This window comes from Theropithecus gelada, chromosome X, assembly GCF_003255815.1.
Source record: "Theropithecus gelada isolate Dixy chromosome X, Tgel_1.0, whole genome shotgun sequence".
In the NCBI taxonomy this organism is placed as follows: domain Eukaryota; kingdom Metazoa; phylum Chordata; class Mammalia; order Primates; family Cercopithecidae; genus Theropithecus; species Theropithecus gelada.
This window is the reverse complement of record NC_037689.1, coordinates 148,269,865-148,283,585: the sequence shown is the minus strand read 5'-3', so window position 1 is coordinate 148,283,585 and position 13,721 is coordinate 148,269,865. Positions and strand designations below refer to the sequence as shown.

General features: G+C 43.4%; 1 protein-coding gene across 6 annotated transcripts in view; it reads right to left on the bottom strand.

Annotated features, from left to right (window-relative positions):
• Positions 1-13,721, bottom strand: part of MTMR1 (myotubularin related protein 1) — a 78,124-nt gene that overhangs the window by 26,259 nt on the left and 38,144 nt on the right. For 5 of the 6 annotated variants that reach the window (XR_003117671.1, XM_025373559.1, XM_025373557.1 and 2 more), the window contains 4 exons: positions 12,763-12,951; positions 8,734-8,919; positions 8,036-8,242; positions 1,022-1,114 (listed from right to left, as the gene is read on the bottom strand). Coding sequence is in view for 5 of the 6 variants with exons in the window: in XM_025373559.1 (XP_025229344.1) it covers positions 1,022-1,114; positions 8,036-8,242; positions 8,734-8,919; positions 12,763-12,951 (675 nt within the window). In the remaining variant the exon portion in view is untranslated. Of the gene's footprint in view, positions 1-1,021; positions 1,115-8,035; positions 8,243-8,733; positions 8,920-10,015; positions 10,046-12,756; positions 12,952-13,721 lie in introns of those variants that run through there. The other variant, XM_025373560.1, reaches the window with a different exon arrangement.

Genomic DNA, 13,721 nt, shown 5'->3' with positions numbered 1-13,721 from the left:
GAGCAGCAGGGCTGTTGGTAGAAACCCTGCAGATCACCGGCAGTGTCCTGGCTGCTTCCCTTCCCCATGACTGAAGCAGCCAAGGCCAGAGCTCCTGGTGAATGACCAGCAGGAGAAGGCCCAGACCCTGGATCTCAGCCCCCTAACTTGTTCTGTACCCCACAGCCCCACCCTCAGCCAGGCTGGGCAGCAGGCACTGGGGAAACTACTCTCTTTTGCCTGTCTCTCTCTCCGGTTCCAGGTCCATTGCCCTGGCACTGTCTCTTATCATAAGGATAGGAGACCAAACTCAGGTTTAGATGTTGGAGATGAGGGGGAAAACAACAACAATAACAACAACAACAGCAAAAACAAAAACAAAAACAAAAACAGTGCAGGAACTATGGCCTTATGACCTACTTTGAACTGAAGCCAATGGGCCTGATCAGCTCAAGGGAAGGGGATCCCTAGATGGCTCCCTTGTTTACCAGGGCCCTGTGTGTTGGGGTTTGGGAACTTCGCACCAGCTAACAGCAAAATGCTATGCAGCCTCCTCTGTGCCATTGGTTTTTGGACACTCATTTCCCTCAGTGACCTTGCGGGTGGGAGAGGCTCTGGACTGGGGCAGAGTGTGGAGATTCCTGGATTGCCTGGTCTAATCCCATGTACTAGCAGTTCATTCCCATCCTCATTTCTAACATCTGGCCAAATCTTAGATGAACTGCTCAGCAGGAGACTGTACTTCCTTAACCTTCTGAAAGGGAGCAAAAGCAGCAGAATCTATAGAGGAGTATGGCCTTGGTTTGGACCCAGTGGACCAGATGACTGATAAAAACCATTTGCAAAGAGAAGTAACTTTTGGTGTGAAATTGGTTGTTTCTAATGTTCTGCTTATATTTCTAAGTGAATTAGAATCAAATTGTGTTAAATAATGGGGTCATATTTTACACAAATTCATTTTGAATGAAACAGCGATAATAGTTTAATCTTTAAGATATATTTAAAGCAAAGACTATATAGAAATATATTTGAAATCTCTTACCTGTCTTGTCATTTGCCAAACACAATCAATAAACTGCAGAAATATAGGAGATCGGTCAGCATCAGCATGGTTGTCATTACCATGGCCCACTCGCTGAAAAGAAACAGAAGGTTAAACGTTTTAACCTATGTTATGGTCCTCTTGAAAGTCACTGTAAGTTGTCCAGTGGTAAGAATCATGTTTCATCGGGCCTAATAGAATTCCCGGCACGTAACAGGCACTCAAAAATGTCTATCAAATCGAAATGACTTCCATTACTTTTAGAAAACAAAATTTCAGTTTACAGCATTTGTACATGTTGATTGTTTTATAATTTCTCTTTAATATAGTTCATATCAAGAAAGTATAAGCAACTAGCTAGCAAACTTCAGTTAAAATGGTAGGGTCAAGACCAGCCACCACCCTAAGTGTACAGTGTCAACGTAGGATGCCAATTAGCAGTTCATAAAGTACATTATGAATGCCATTTTCTCTACAAGTATAAAAACATTTTTTCCATTTTTCAGAAATGTCAGGAAGTCTGAGAATCAAAATAATTAATGATTAACAATCTACAACTTTTAACCAATTCTTCATGACTCAGAGAACCCCAAGAACTCAATCTTGAAATGGTAAAGGTAGGGTCCTTGCTTAAGGCAGTCCAGTATTGTATTTCATATCTTTTGATACTTTATAAGTTATCAATAGATTAATACCAAAAGGTAAAAGATAGTATTCTCAAATACATAAATACAATTGCCAAAACACTGAAAATGCCACAAGTAAAAAGATAGCTGAAGGGTGAGGATTCTAAGAGAAGCTTCAAATAATATGACTATGAGCAAAAGGATGTGGGGAAAAAAACTCATTAAGAAAATACAAAACAATCACATAGAAAGAGCAAAAATACTCTATGAAATTGCCACCTGGAAAGACACAAAAACAAAGAAATGACCAAACTCAGAGTAATAGTGTATTGCCTTCTTTATAAAAAAAAAATTTAATTGTGGCGAAATACACATGACATATAATTTATCATTTGAACCATTATTTTTATGTTTTAGAGACAGGGGCTTGCTCTGTCACCCAGGCTGGAGTGCAGTGACACGAGCATAGCCTGCTGCAGCCTCTAACTCCTGGGCTCGAGTGATTCTCCCACCTCAGCCTCCAGAGTGGCTGGGACTATAGGTGTGAGCCACCATGCCCAGCTAATTATTTTGTAGAGATGGGGTCTCACTATACTGCCCAGGCTGGTCTTTAACTCCTGACCTCAAGAGATCCTCCCACCTCAGCCTCCCAAAGTGCTGGGAATTACGAGCATGAGCCACTGCATCCAATCTCATCTTAACCATTTTTAAGTGTCCAGTTCAGTGGCATCAAGCACACTCGTGTTATTATACAATCATCACCATTTCTAGAACTTGTTAATCTTTCCAAATAGAAACTCTATACCCATTAATCACTAACTCCCCATTCCCCACCTCCTAGCCCCTGGCAATGACCATTCTACTTTCTGTCTCTATGAATTTGATTATTCTAGGTTCTTCATATAAGTGGAAAAATAAATATTTGTCCTTTGTGGCTGGCTTATTTTGCTGAGCATGTTTTCAAGGTTCATCCATGTTACAGCACATGTCAGAATTTCCTTTTTTAAGACTAACATTGCACTGTATAATCATGTGCCACATAATGACGTTTCAGTCAATGACGACTGTATATCCAATGGTTGTCCCATAAGGTTACAATACCATATTTTTACTGTACCTTTTCTATGTTTAGATACAGAAATACTTACCACGGTATTACAGTTGCCTACAGTATTCAGTCTAGTCACATGCCATACAGGGTTGCAGCCTAGGAGTAATAGGCTGTATGTACCATATAGCCTAGATGTTAGCAAGTTTTCCATCTAGGTTTCTGTAAGGTATACTCTATCATGTCCACACAATTACAAAATCACCTAATGATGCATTTCTCAGAATGTACCCTCATCGTCACACACCGCATGGCTGTATAGCTAGAGCACATTTTGTTTATCCATTCATCTCCTGATGGACACTGGGGTTGCTTCCACCTTCGGGCTATTGTGAATAAAGCTACCATGGACACCAATGTACACGTATCTGTTTGGGCTCCTGCTTTCCCTTCTTTGGGGTATATACCCATCAGTGGAATTGTCAGATCATGTGGTAGTTCCACGTTTAATTTTTTGAGGATTCACCATACTGTTCTCCATAGTAGCTCCATGCATTGCCTCGCTATAAAATCCTTGTAGGACCTGCTGTTCAGTATTTAAGGCACCTAGGGAACTGTTTTACACTGATAGTTCACAATTTAGGATTCATTCTTTCAACAGATAGCCATGGAACTCCTATGGCATATGCAAGGCATCATGCCTGGCCCTCGGAATGTCAAACATTGTCATGGTGTCTGGTAGAGGCCAGGTCCTTGGCTAGGCACCTAGGAGACTAAAGCAAATGAGACACTGTACTTGCGCTTGATGAACAATTCATTTGTGGTCTAGTCAAGGGACAAAGATGTATAAATGACAAGGGCAATAAAGTGTTCCAAGGGCTTCCAAGTATGTAGTGGGTATGGTGGGAGCACAAGGGAATGAGTGAACCATCCTAGGATGGGGTAGGGGAAGGAACAGGGAGGGACAGTCATGCGAGTCATAGTCATGAAGGACATTTCATTTGAAATAAACCTTGAAGGACAGGGAGATGCCTGCTTCCCGGGTAGCCAGGAATTGATAACCAGTGGGAATGTGGTGGGGGACACTAAGAAAGCCACAAGTAGCTGAGGCTTACATGGGGCAAGGGAAAGAAGATGAGAGATGAGGCTGGAGATATAGCTAGGGCCAGATCACCAAGGGCTTTGAGCACACACTAGGAGTTTGCTCATAATCCTGTGTGCTACAGGAAGGTGCTGAGGGACTCATACTGGGGAGTGGCAGCATCTGATCTGTTGTTTGGAATGCTCCATCTGGCTCCAGTGGGGGCGACGGATCAGACAGAGCTAGGTTGCAGAAAGGCTACTGCTATTGTTGGGATGTTTGTCCTCTTAAACCTCATGTTGAAATTTGATCCCCAATGTTGGAGGTGGAGCCTAATGGGAGATGTTGGGTCATGGGGGTGGATCCCTCATAAATAAATTAATCCCTCCTTGGGTGGGGGAGTGTGTGAGTGAGTTCTCTGTTAGTTCCCGAGAGAGGTGGTTGTTACAAACAGACTGGCACCCTCTCCCCTCTCTCTTGCTTCCTTTCTCACCATGTGATCTCTACACACTGGCTCCCCTTTACCTTCCACCGTGAGTGAAGCAGCCTGAGGCCCTCACCAGAAGCAGATGCCGGCACCATGCTTCTTGTACAGTCTGCAGAACCGTGAGCCAAATAAATTTCTTTTCTCTCTAAATTACCCAGCCTCAAGTATTCCTTTGTAAAAACACAAACAGACTAGGACAGCCACTTAGGAGACTGCCTAAGGGGGTTGATAAGGCCTAAGTTGCGGGAGCATCAGGGGCAATGGAGATGAGATCACAGATATGCTATCCATGTATTCAAAGTTGTGGGACTGGCTGAGATCACTAACAGGTTAACCACAAAGAGAAGAAAAATGATCCAAGGACTCATCCCTGGGACACCCCAACATTAAGAGGTTGGGAAGATGAGGGAAGACCTGAAAGTTGGGGGAAATTCAAAAGGTCATAGAAACCTAGAAGTCTAATGACGAAAGTGTTTGGAAGAAAGGAAGAATCAACAGCATCGAATGCCCAGGCCAAATAAAACAAGTGATGACTGTGACAAGACCAGGTTGGGGGGGGGCGCATTGTGACAAGGAATCCTGGCTGAAGTGCTTTCAAGACAGTCTGGAAGGAGAGAAATAGTGACAGTGAGTACAGACAACAGTTTTGAGGAGATTGTTGTAAAGAAGAGCAGAAAATCAGGGTGACACCTGAGGAGGGCTGTGGGGTCAAGAGGGTTTTTTTTTTTTTTTTTTTTTTAGGATATAACAGAATGTCTCTACACCAATGGGAATGATCTAGGGAAGGGGGGGAATGGAGGCAGGATAGAGGGAAGAACAATTAGAAAGTTCCATGATGGAGGCAAGTGGGCAAGGGCAGGATCAGCCTCAGCTGGAAGCCCTGATGGCTTATTCACAGAACTCCAGGTAGGGTACACAGACCCAGAGGGTGGGTGGTTGCAGGCTTGAAATCACTGTTTAAAGGCTGGCTCTACCCTAACTAGCTGTGTGACTTTAGGCAGATAACCCACATTCTTGAAACCTCAGTTTCCCCATCTGTCAATGATATTACTATCAGGATTAAACAAGATGCTGCACGTTAACAGTGCCAAACACATAGTGGTGGCTTAGTAAATTGAGGCCATTAGGAATCTGATAGTCCTATTGCCTTCACTGTGACCATGGTGCAGTGAGCCCCAGCAATGGCAAGTAGGCATGGGAGCAGAGGACTGTAGGCACACCCTGATGCGTGCACCTCTGCTCAGTCCCAGTGCATGCTGCCATCGCTGGCATCTCACTAGGTAGCCTTCACCACTACCCCTCTGGCAAAGCACCCGTTCAAGCTTTCTCTCCCCTAGGACACACAGTTTGGGGAGGAAGGTAGAAGGCAGTGGCCTCTGAGTCTTCTGAGATGGCCCAATACAAACATCAGGAAAGATTCCACACACTCTCTCTTCCTTACCGAGACCAGCTTTTGCTGAGGGGGGAAGAAACAAAGGAGTTGGTGATGTTGTTTAAAACTTCCCTGGCACTTAGCATGGGCCAAGCATTGCCCTAAACATTTGACACATATAAACCCATTTCTCCCACAAAATGCCCGATTTCAGAGAGGAGGGAATGAAGGCAAAAGAGGGGAAGGAAAATGTCCAGGGATCTGCCAGTAGCTCCCAAAGGGCATGCAGCTCAGAGACTGCGGACTTGCCCCTTCTGTCTGGGAGGTCCTCTTGCAGGGGCTCCACCCCAGGAGTGCAGGGACAGCTGGAAGCTTGGCACACTCACACCAAAGCCAAGGAAATCCTTGCACTACCCATCCTCCTGCTTTCCACAGCAAGTCTAATGGGGACTTCAGGAGTATTCCCATTCAATGCACAGTTCAGACAGATCCCTAACAGCTCAATGGCTTGGACAGACCAGAAGTAGCTGCCAGTTGGACTAAAACACAAATGGCAGCCCAAGAATGCCCTACTGGATGACCTCACAATTTCACTCCTAGGTATATAACCCCCTAGGTTGAAAGCAAGTTGTTATAGGCCGAATTGTGATCCCCAAAATTGAGGCCTGAACATTCAGTAGCTCAGGAATGTGTCCATATTTGGAGACAGGGCCTTTAAAGAGGTGATTAAGTTCAAATGAGGGCATTAAAGTGGGTCCTACCCCAATCTCACTCGTATCCTTATGAAATGAGGACATTTGGCCACACAGAGACACAGCAGGAGTGTCCAGTAGCTCCCAAAGGGAAGAAAGACCTTGTGAAGAGGTAGCCAGAGGGTGGCCATATGCAAGGAAAGAAGGGAGACCTCAAGAGAAATCAATCCTGCTGGGACCTTGATTTTGGACTTCCAGTCTCCAGAATTATGAGAAAATTAATTCCTGTTGTTTCAACCATGCAGTCTGTGGTAGCTTGTTATGGCAGAAAACTTACATACTAACATTCACAGCAGTATTCTTCACAATAGCAAAGGTGGAAACAACCCAAGCATCCATCAACAGATGAACAGATAAACGAAATGTGGTCTATACACACAAGGGAATACTATTCAGCTATAAAAAATAATGAAAATTTGCTCTTTGTCACAACATGGCTGAACCTTGAAAATATTATGCTTAGTGAAATAACTCAGTCATGGGAGGACACTGTATGATTCCACTTATATAAAGTACCTAGAAAAGGTGAATGTATATGAAGACAGAAATATTAGTGGTTGTCAGGGGCTGGGGTAAGTGAAGAATGACTGTTTAATGTATACAGCATTTCCTTTGAAGTGAAGAGTATGGTTTTTTGTTTTTGTTTTTTGTTTTGTTTTGTTGTTGTTGTTGTTGTTGTTGTTTTTTGAGACGGAGTTTTGCTCTATTGCCCGGGCTGAAGTGCAGTGGCACGATCTCGGCTCACTGCAACCTCTGCCTCCCAGGTTCAAGCAATTATCCTGCCTCAGCCTCCTGAGTAGCTGGGACTACAGGCACCTGCCAACATGTCCAGCTAATTTTTGTATTTTTAGTAGAGACGGGGTTTCACCATGTTGGCTAGGCTGGTCTCGAACTCCCAACCTCAGGTGATCTGCCTGCCTGGGCCTCCCAAAGAGCTGGGATTACAGGCGTGAGCCACTGCGCCTGGCCAGAGTATGTTTTGAAACTAGAGGTGATGGTTACATAACATTGTGAATCTACTAAAGGACACCGAATTGAGCATTTTATTTTTTGTTTTTTTGTTTTTTTTTTTTTTTTTGAGACGGGGTCTTGCTCTGTCACCCAGGCTGGAGTGCAGTGGCCGGATCTCAGCTCACTGCAAGCTCCGCCTCCCAGGTTCACACCATTCTCCTGCCTCAGCCTCCCGAGTAGCTGGGACTACAGGCGCCCGCCACTTCGCCCGGCTAGTTTTTTGTATTTTTTAGTAGAGACGGGGTTTCACCGGGTTAGCCAGGATGGTCTCGATCTCCTGACCTTGTGATCCGCCAGTCTCGGCCTCCCAAAGTGCTGGGATTACAGGCTTGACCCACCGCGCCCGGCCAAATTGAGCATTTTAAATGGTTAATTCTACATTATATGAATTTTATCTCAATTTTTAAAAAAGGCATAACTACACTAAGATAAAAATGCCTTACCAGGAACATACAATGCTTGAGGTCCATGTATTTTATTATGGCAATTCAGGTCTGATATGATACAGAAGAGAAAGCCTGCACACGTGTGTGTGTGTGTGTGTGTGTGTGTGTGTGTGCTTATTTGTGTCACACATGATGTTTACATCCATGATACAGCAAAATAGTCCAGCATAAACCTCACTGTCTCAACTTACCAGTGCAAACCTGTGTCCAAAGCTTATCCACTCCTTTTCTACGAGAGTTTCAAATCCTTTAATGGTCCTGTAGTAACTGTCCAACATTAGCATAGCCAGAGATGTGAGCTGGGCTGTTCGGTCCCAACCATCGCTGCAATGCACCACCACAGATGTTTTCCCGGATTCTATTTTATCAGCAATTCTTACTGCCCCAGCAAGCAGCATCTTCAGAAAAAAAGGCACATTAGATCAGGCTACATTGAATTTCAATTAAATGTAAAACAATGTAAAATAATTCTGGGGAGAGCTTTGGAAGTTCTGGTCAATAATCCAAACAAGAATGGCATGCAATCAGCTGAGAATCACTAGGAAACATTAGCATCACATTAAAAAAAAAAAAGAAGAAGAAGAAAGAAAAAATCTTATACTGGAGAAAAACTACAGGAGTAAATATGGTTCCTTATTAAAGGGCCACAAAGTTCTTTAAAAGCCTGACCTAAGGCAAGCATTTTCCCCTTTTCACTATGTCACAAAAGTCCTCCACAAAGATCCCAGTCTGATGCTGCCCATGGAAACTACTTAATAAGAAAGTTCATGCACACAGCCAAGAGGCACTTATTTGCAATGTTGAAAAACCACTTGGAGATATACGTATTTATGGCACAGGCACAAAGAAGTCTTAACTGGAAAGCATATAAAGTACTGGATCTCTTTACCCTTATATATTCCAGCCAATGCGTCCCATCCACATTGGAGAGCCACCGTGCCTCATCGATTGAAGGGTACACAATCTCTTTTAATTTGCGTAGTGACTCTCGCATGACATGAATGTTGTGGATCTCCAAGAACACAAGTTCTGCGTTTGGGTAAGCACTTTCACTTTCATATCCTCCACCCTTTGTCTATGAAAAACAAAAGAGATACATCACATTATCTGGAATTAACTTTTCTATTCTTTCTAGTGCTATGAGATACAGACCACTAAAGAAGCAACAAACTCATTTGTAAATAAACCTCCTATATCCTTATATGAGTTTCCTAGGGCTGCTGGAAAAAGAACCACAAACTCAGTGGCTTAAAACAACAGAAGTTTATTCTCTCCTAGTTCTGGAGGCTGGAAGTCTGAATTCAAGGTATTGGCAGTGCCATGCTTCCTCCGAACACTCCAGGGGAGGATCCTTCCTTGGCTCTCCCGGGTTCCGATAGCCCCGGGTGTTCTTGGCTTATACACACATCATTCTAATCTCTGCCTCCATTTCCACCTGACCCTTCTCTCCTTTGTCGGTGTCTATCTCTTCTCCTCTTCTTCTAAGGACACAGTCATTTGGCTTAACCCCGACCCCCCAATTCACTATGACCACATCCTAACTTAATTACATTTGCAAAGACCCTATTGTGAAATACAGCCACATTTATGGGTACTTGGAGTTAGGACTGCAACATATCTCTGATCTAACACTGGGATGTGCTTACGGAACTGGAAAGGACCTCACATAGCTGAGACATGGACCTGGGAGATGTGGCGAGACAGGAAGGAAAGGACCAGTGGGTGGAGGGTTTTGGAGACCCTGTTCAGGAACCTGGATATCACTGCCTTGCGGCTCTGAGGGATGTGCACAGAGCTGTCCACTGAGAAAATCACTCTGCACAACATGGTGACTACAGTCAATAACAATGTAGTGTGTATTTGAAAATTGCTGAGAGAGTAGATTTTAAGTATTCTCACTACAAAAAATGGTGTGTTAATTAGCTTGATTTAGCCATTCTACAATGTGTACATATATCAAAATACCACGTTGTACACCATAAATATATACAATTCATTTATCAATTGAAATAGTAACACTTTTTTTTTTTTTTTAAAGATCACTCTGGTCATAATGTGGAGATGAGATTGCAGGGTGTGAGGCAGACATCCAATTTCAAGGCTCCTGCTGTAGGTGAGGTAAGAGATGATGGGTCGTCCAAGAACTAGAAGAGGGGAGCATACTTCCTAATTCATTCCATGAGGCTAGCAGTATCCTGATATCAAACTAGACAAATATATCATAAGAAGAGAAAACCACAGATTAACATCCCTTATGACAATACATGCAAATATCCTCAACAAAATACTAGCAAACCCAATCCAAGAGTATATGAAGGGGACTGATTACATACCATGAACAGGTGGAATTTATCCCAGGAATGTAAGGAGGTTTTATTAGCTTCCTAGGGGTGCTATCACAAACTGGGGGACTTAAAACAACATAAAATTTATTCTCTCACAGTTCTGGAGGCTGAAAGTCCGAGATCAGGGTGCTGGCAGAGTTGGTTCCTTTAGGAAGGTATAGGAAAGAATCTGTTCCATGTCTCTCTCTTAGCTTCTGGTGGTTGCTGGAAGTCCTTGGCACTCCTCAGCGTCTAGCTGCATCATTTAAATATCTGCCTCTATTGCCACATAACCATCTTCCTTCTGTGTGTGCCTATGTCTCTATGTGGCTTTCTTATACGGACACTAGGCACTGGATTTAGGGCCTACCCTACTCCAAGATGACCTCATCATAATTAATACATCTGCAAAGATCCTATTGCTAAATAAGGTCACATTCTGAGGTTCCAGTTGGACAAACTTTTGGGAGACATTTTTCAATCCACTACAGTGGTTCAACATACAAAAATCAACCAATGTAATACCAATGCAAGAAGAAGATATGAAAGGCAGCCAGACTGGAAAGGAAGAAGTCACATTATCGTGATTTGCATATGACATAATCTTATAAAGAACTAATGGAGACCTAAAAATACTCTGTCTGTTTCCTAGACACATATACTGCCATAGTTAAAATTATTCTAGATATATAATTTAGTGTCCTGTCTCTATCTCTCCTGCATGGGACAAAACACAATGAACTGCCCTCACCCTGTTGACTAGTCTGAAGATGGCCTCCACCGATACAGCTTTTCTCACATTTTGTAATTCCTTGGGATATGGTGGTGACAGGAAGGAGGCAGAGATGTAGAAGACGGACACAGGTAATGATCCAGATGTGGGGAGCAAGGGGACCTCACTGAGGGATGCCTCCCTAGGGTAGGCTGAAAAGTGGCCCCGCCAAAGACATCTACTGGCAATGGTGAATGTGACCTTATTTGAAGAGGTCTTTGCAGATGTTTAAGGATCCTGAGATTTGCAGATGTGCTTAAGGCTTCCAAGATTAATTGAAAAGAGGGTCTTTGCAGATGTGTTTAAGGATCCAGGATTATTTCAGGTGGACCCTAAATGTCATCACAAGTGTCATTCGAAGAGAAAGGAGGAGACACAGAAACATAGAGCAAGAGAGGCTCATGTGATGATGGAAGAAGAGATTGGAGTGATGTGGCTGTAAGCCAAGGAAGGCTGGGGCAGCCACCCCATGCTAGAAGAGGCAAGGAATAGATTCTCCCCTGGAACCTTTAGAGGGAGCAGAATTGGCCTCCAGAATTGTGGTCAATACATTTCTGGTGCTATAAGCCACCAAGTTGGTAGTAATCTGTATGACAGCCTCAGAAAACTAATACTCCCCCATCTTCCTCCCTGCCCTGTTCCTCTCCCAGTCTTCCCCATCTCAGTAACAGACACCACCCTCAAGTCAGACACCTGGGCAGCCCCCTTGACCACAGGGGTGGCGAGCTTATCAGCATCATGTACTGTGCCCTGAGGATGCACCTGCCGCTGTGCTAAGTCATTTACATGCATTCTTCTCACTGAATTTTAATCCTCACACAACCGTGACATGAGACACTGACATTATCTCCTGTTTACAGAAGATGAACCTGAGGCACAGAGAGAGGTTAAGTAACCAGCTCTGGAATCTAGAGCACCAAGTGGCAGAACCTGGAGGAAAACCCAGAGGTAAGTGATTCCAAAGCCGAGATGTCTCACCAACTTGCCATCCTGCCTCTCAGGCCAGTTGGAATACACGGAGGGTTTGTGGCCCGGGAAACAGCCAAGCAGAGATGTCAGCCATACAATGGGACAGAAATCCAGTCTCAACCTTAGGAGGGATCAGGACAGGATAGAAACTGCAGTGTCAAGCTCAAGTTGAACTCAGCATACAGACAGTGTTTAAAGCTGTGCCATCAGAGATGGCCCCAGGAGTCTGTGTGGAGCAGAGAGGACCCCAGACCGAGTTCAAGGAGCAACGCCATTTGAAGACTGGGAAGAGAAATCAGTTAAGGAGATGGAGAAGGCCAGGCTGAATGAAAAGCGAGAGAAACTCAGGGTGTGATATCATGAAAGTCATGGGAACGGAGGTGTTTTTAACCACATCTCACTGCCACCCAAGGTACACTACACAGGTGCTCCATGAGATTTATGGAAACTTTGTACATTTACACATTTCACATCGCTGATACCATTCTAAAAGAAATTCAGACCAGACATGAATTAATCAAGTAACCACTATATTTCTTAAACGGACTTTCAAGTCCTCACGATCATATCATTAAAATGCTAAATCCTTTAGATGATCATTGTCTTTCTAGGTCTTTGCTTAATTGATTTAGCAGACAGGATATTGTAGAGAAGCAATGAAACAGACAAGATCCCAATCCATGTGAGACACCAAACATAGCCCAAGGAGCATACACCAGGGAGGAATAGCTATGGACTCCAAATGATTCTAACTTCAGGTGGTGAAAAATCAACGAGTTATTCCAACCGCATAATGATTTACAGACAGGACATGAAAATATCCAACGTTTCTGCAATGCTATTAAGAATATACCTTGTTGGTATCAGCGACACTGTTTTGTCGAGCATCAAAAATGATAAGCTTGTGTGACTGTGCGTTAGCATCCATTATTGTTTGCAAATATTTTTCATCCTCTTTGCAGCGCTTATCATTGGGACCCACAAGTGGCTGGCTGCAACGGGTAATTGTTGCTTGACTTTCCGGATGAATCCATGACAACACCTAGTGTTTTTAAGCAACAAGTGTTAGTACAGTTCCTAAAGCAATGTATGCTCTAATTACCTGGTAGGAAAAACAAGTTCCCTTCTCAAGCATGGTCTCTTATACATATTTTCTTCAAAAGTGAGAGTGGGCAGGCCAATCACAGAGTTGTAGTGGCCATCAGACTCAATGTTTTGGTCAGGATGAAACAATTCTGACTACATGAGATCTAAAAATCCCCTCCCACCCCAAAAATTCTATGATTCTAAGAAAAACCCAAATCAAACTATTACTAAAATCTAGCCCCATTCCAATTTGATTGACTAATTTTATCTTGTCTCCTAATTTTAAAAACAACTTTGTATCTCAACAATAACATACGTGGCAGGATAAGAACAAAGTGAATATACAGTCTCTTATAAAATCTGCCACTCTGCCACCCCACCTCTCATTTTCCTCCAGTGGCCAAGTGACTCAGGATTACACCAGATGCAAACTCTGGGCTCAAACCATTACTCCCTGCTGTCTGCTACTACTTCTGTAATGATGTTCCCCCCACGCAGCTATGGCATCATGCTCAGTATCTAAGAAAGAAGCATTTTCTCTAGGATGATGCAGTGAAACCAGCAATGCCAACTGGTAATACAACAGCATGCTAACTTGTTCTTGCTACTCCTTTGTTATTCTCTACTACTTTTAGAGGGTATGACTAAAGTTACCCTTATACTTAGTTATAGGAAATCGTACAAGAGGGAGTCATAGCAAACAGATTGCTTATATAATTAGGTATC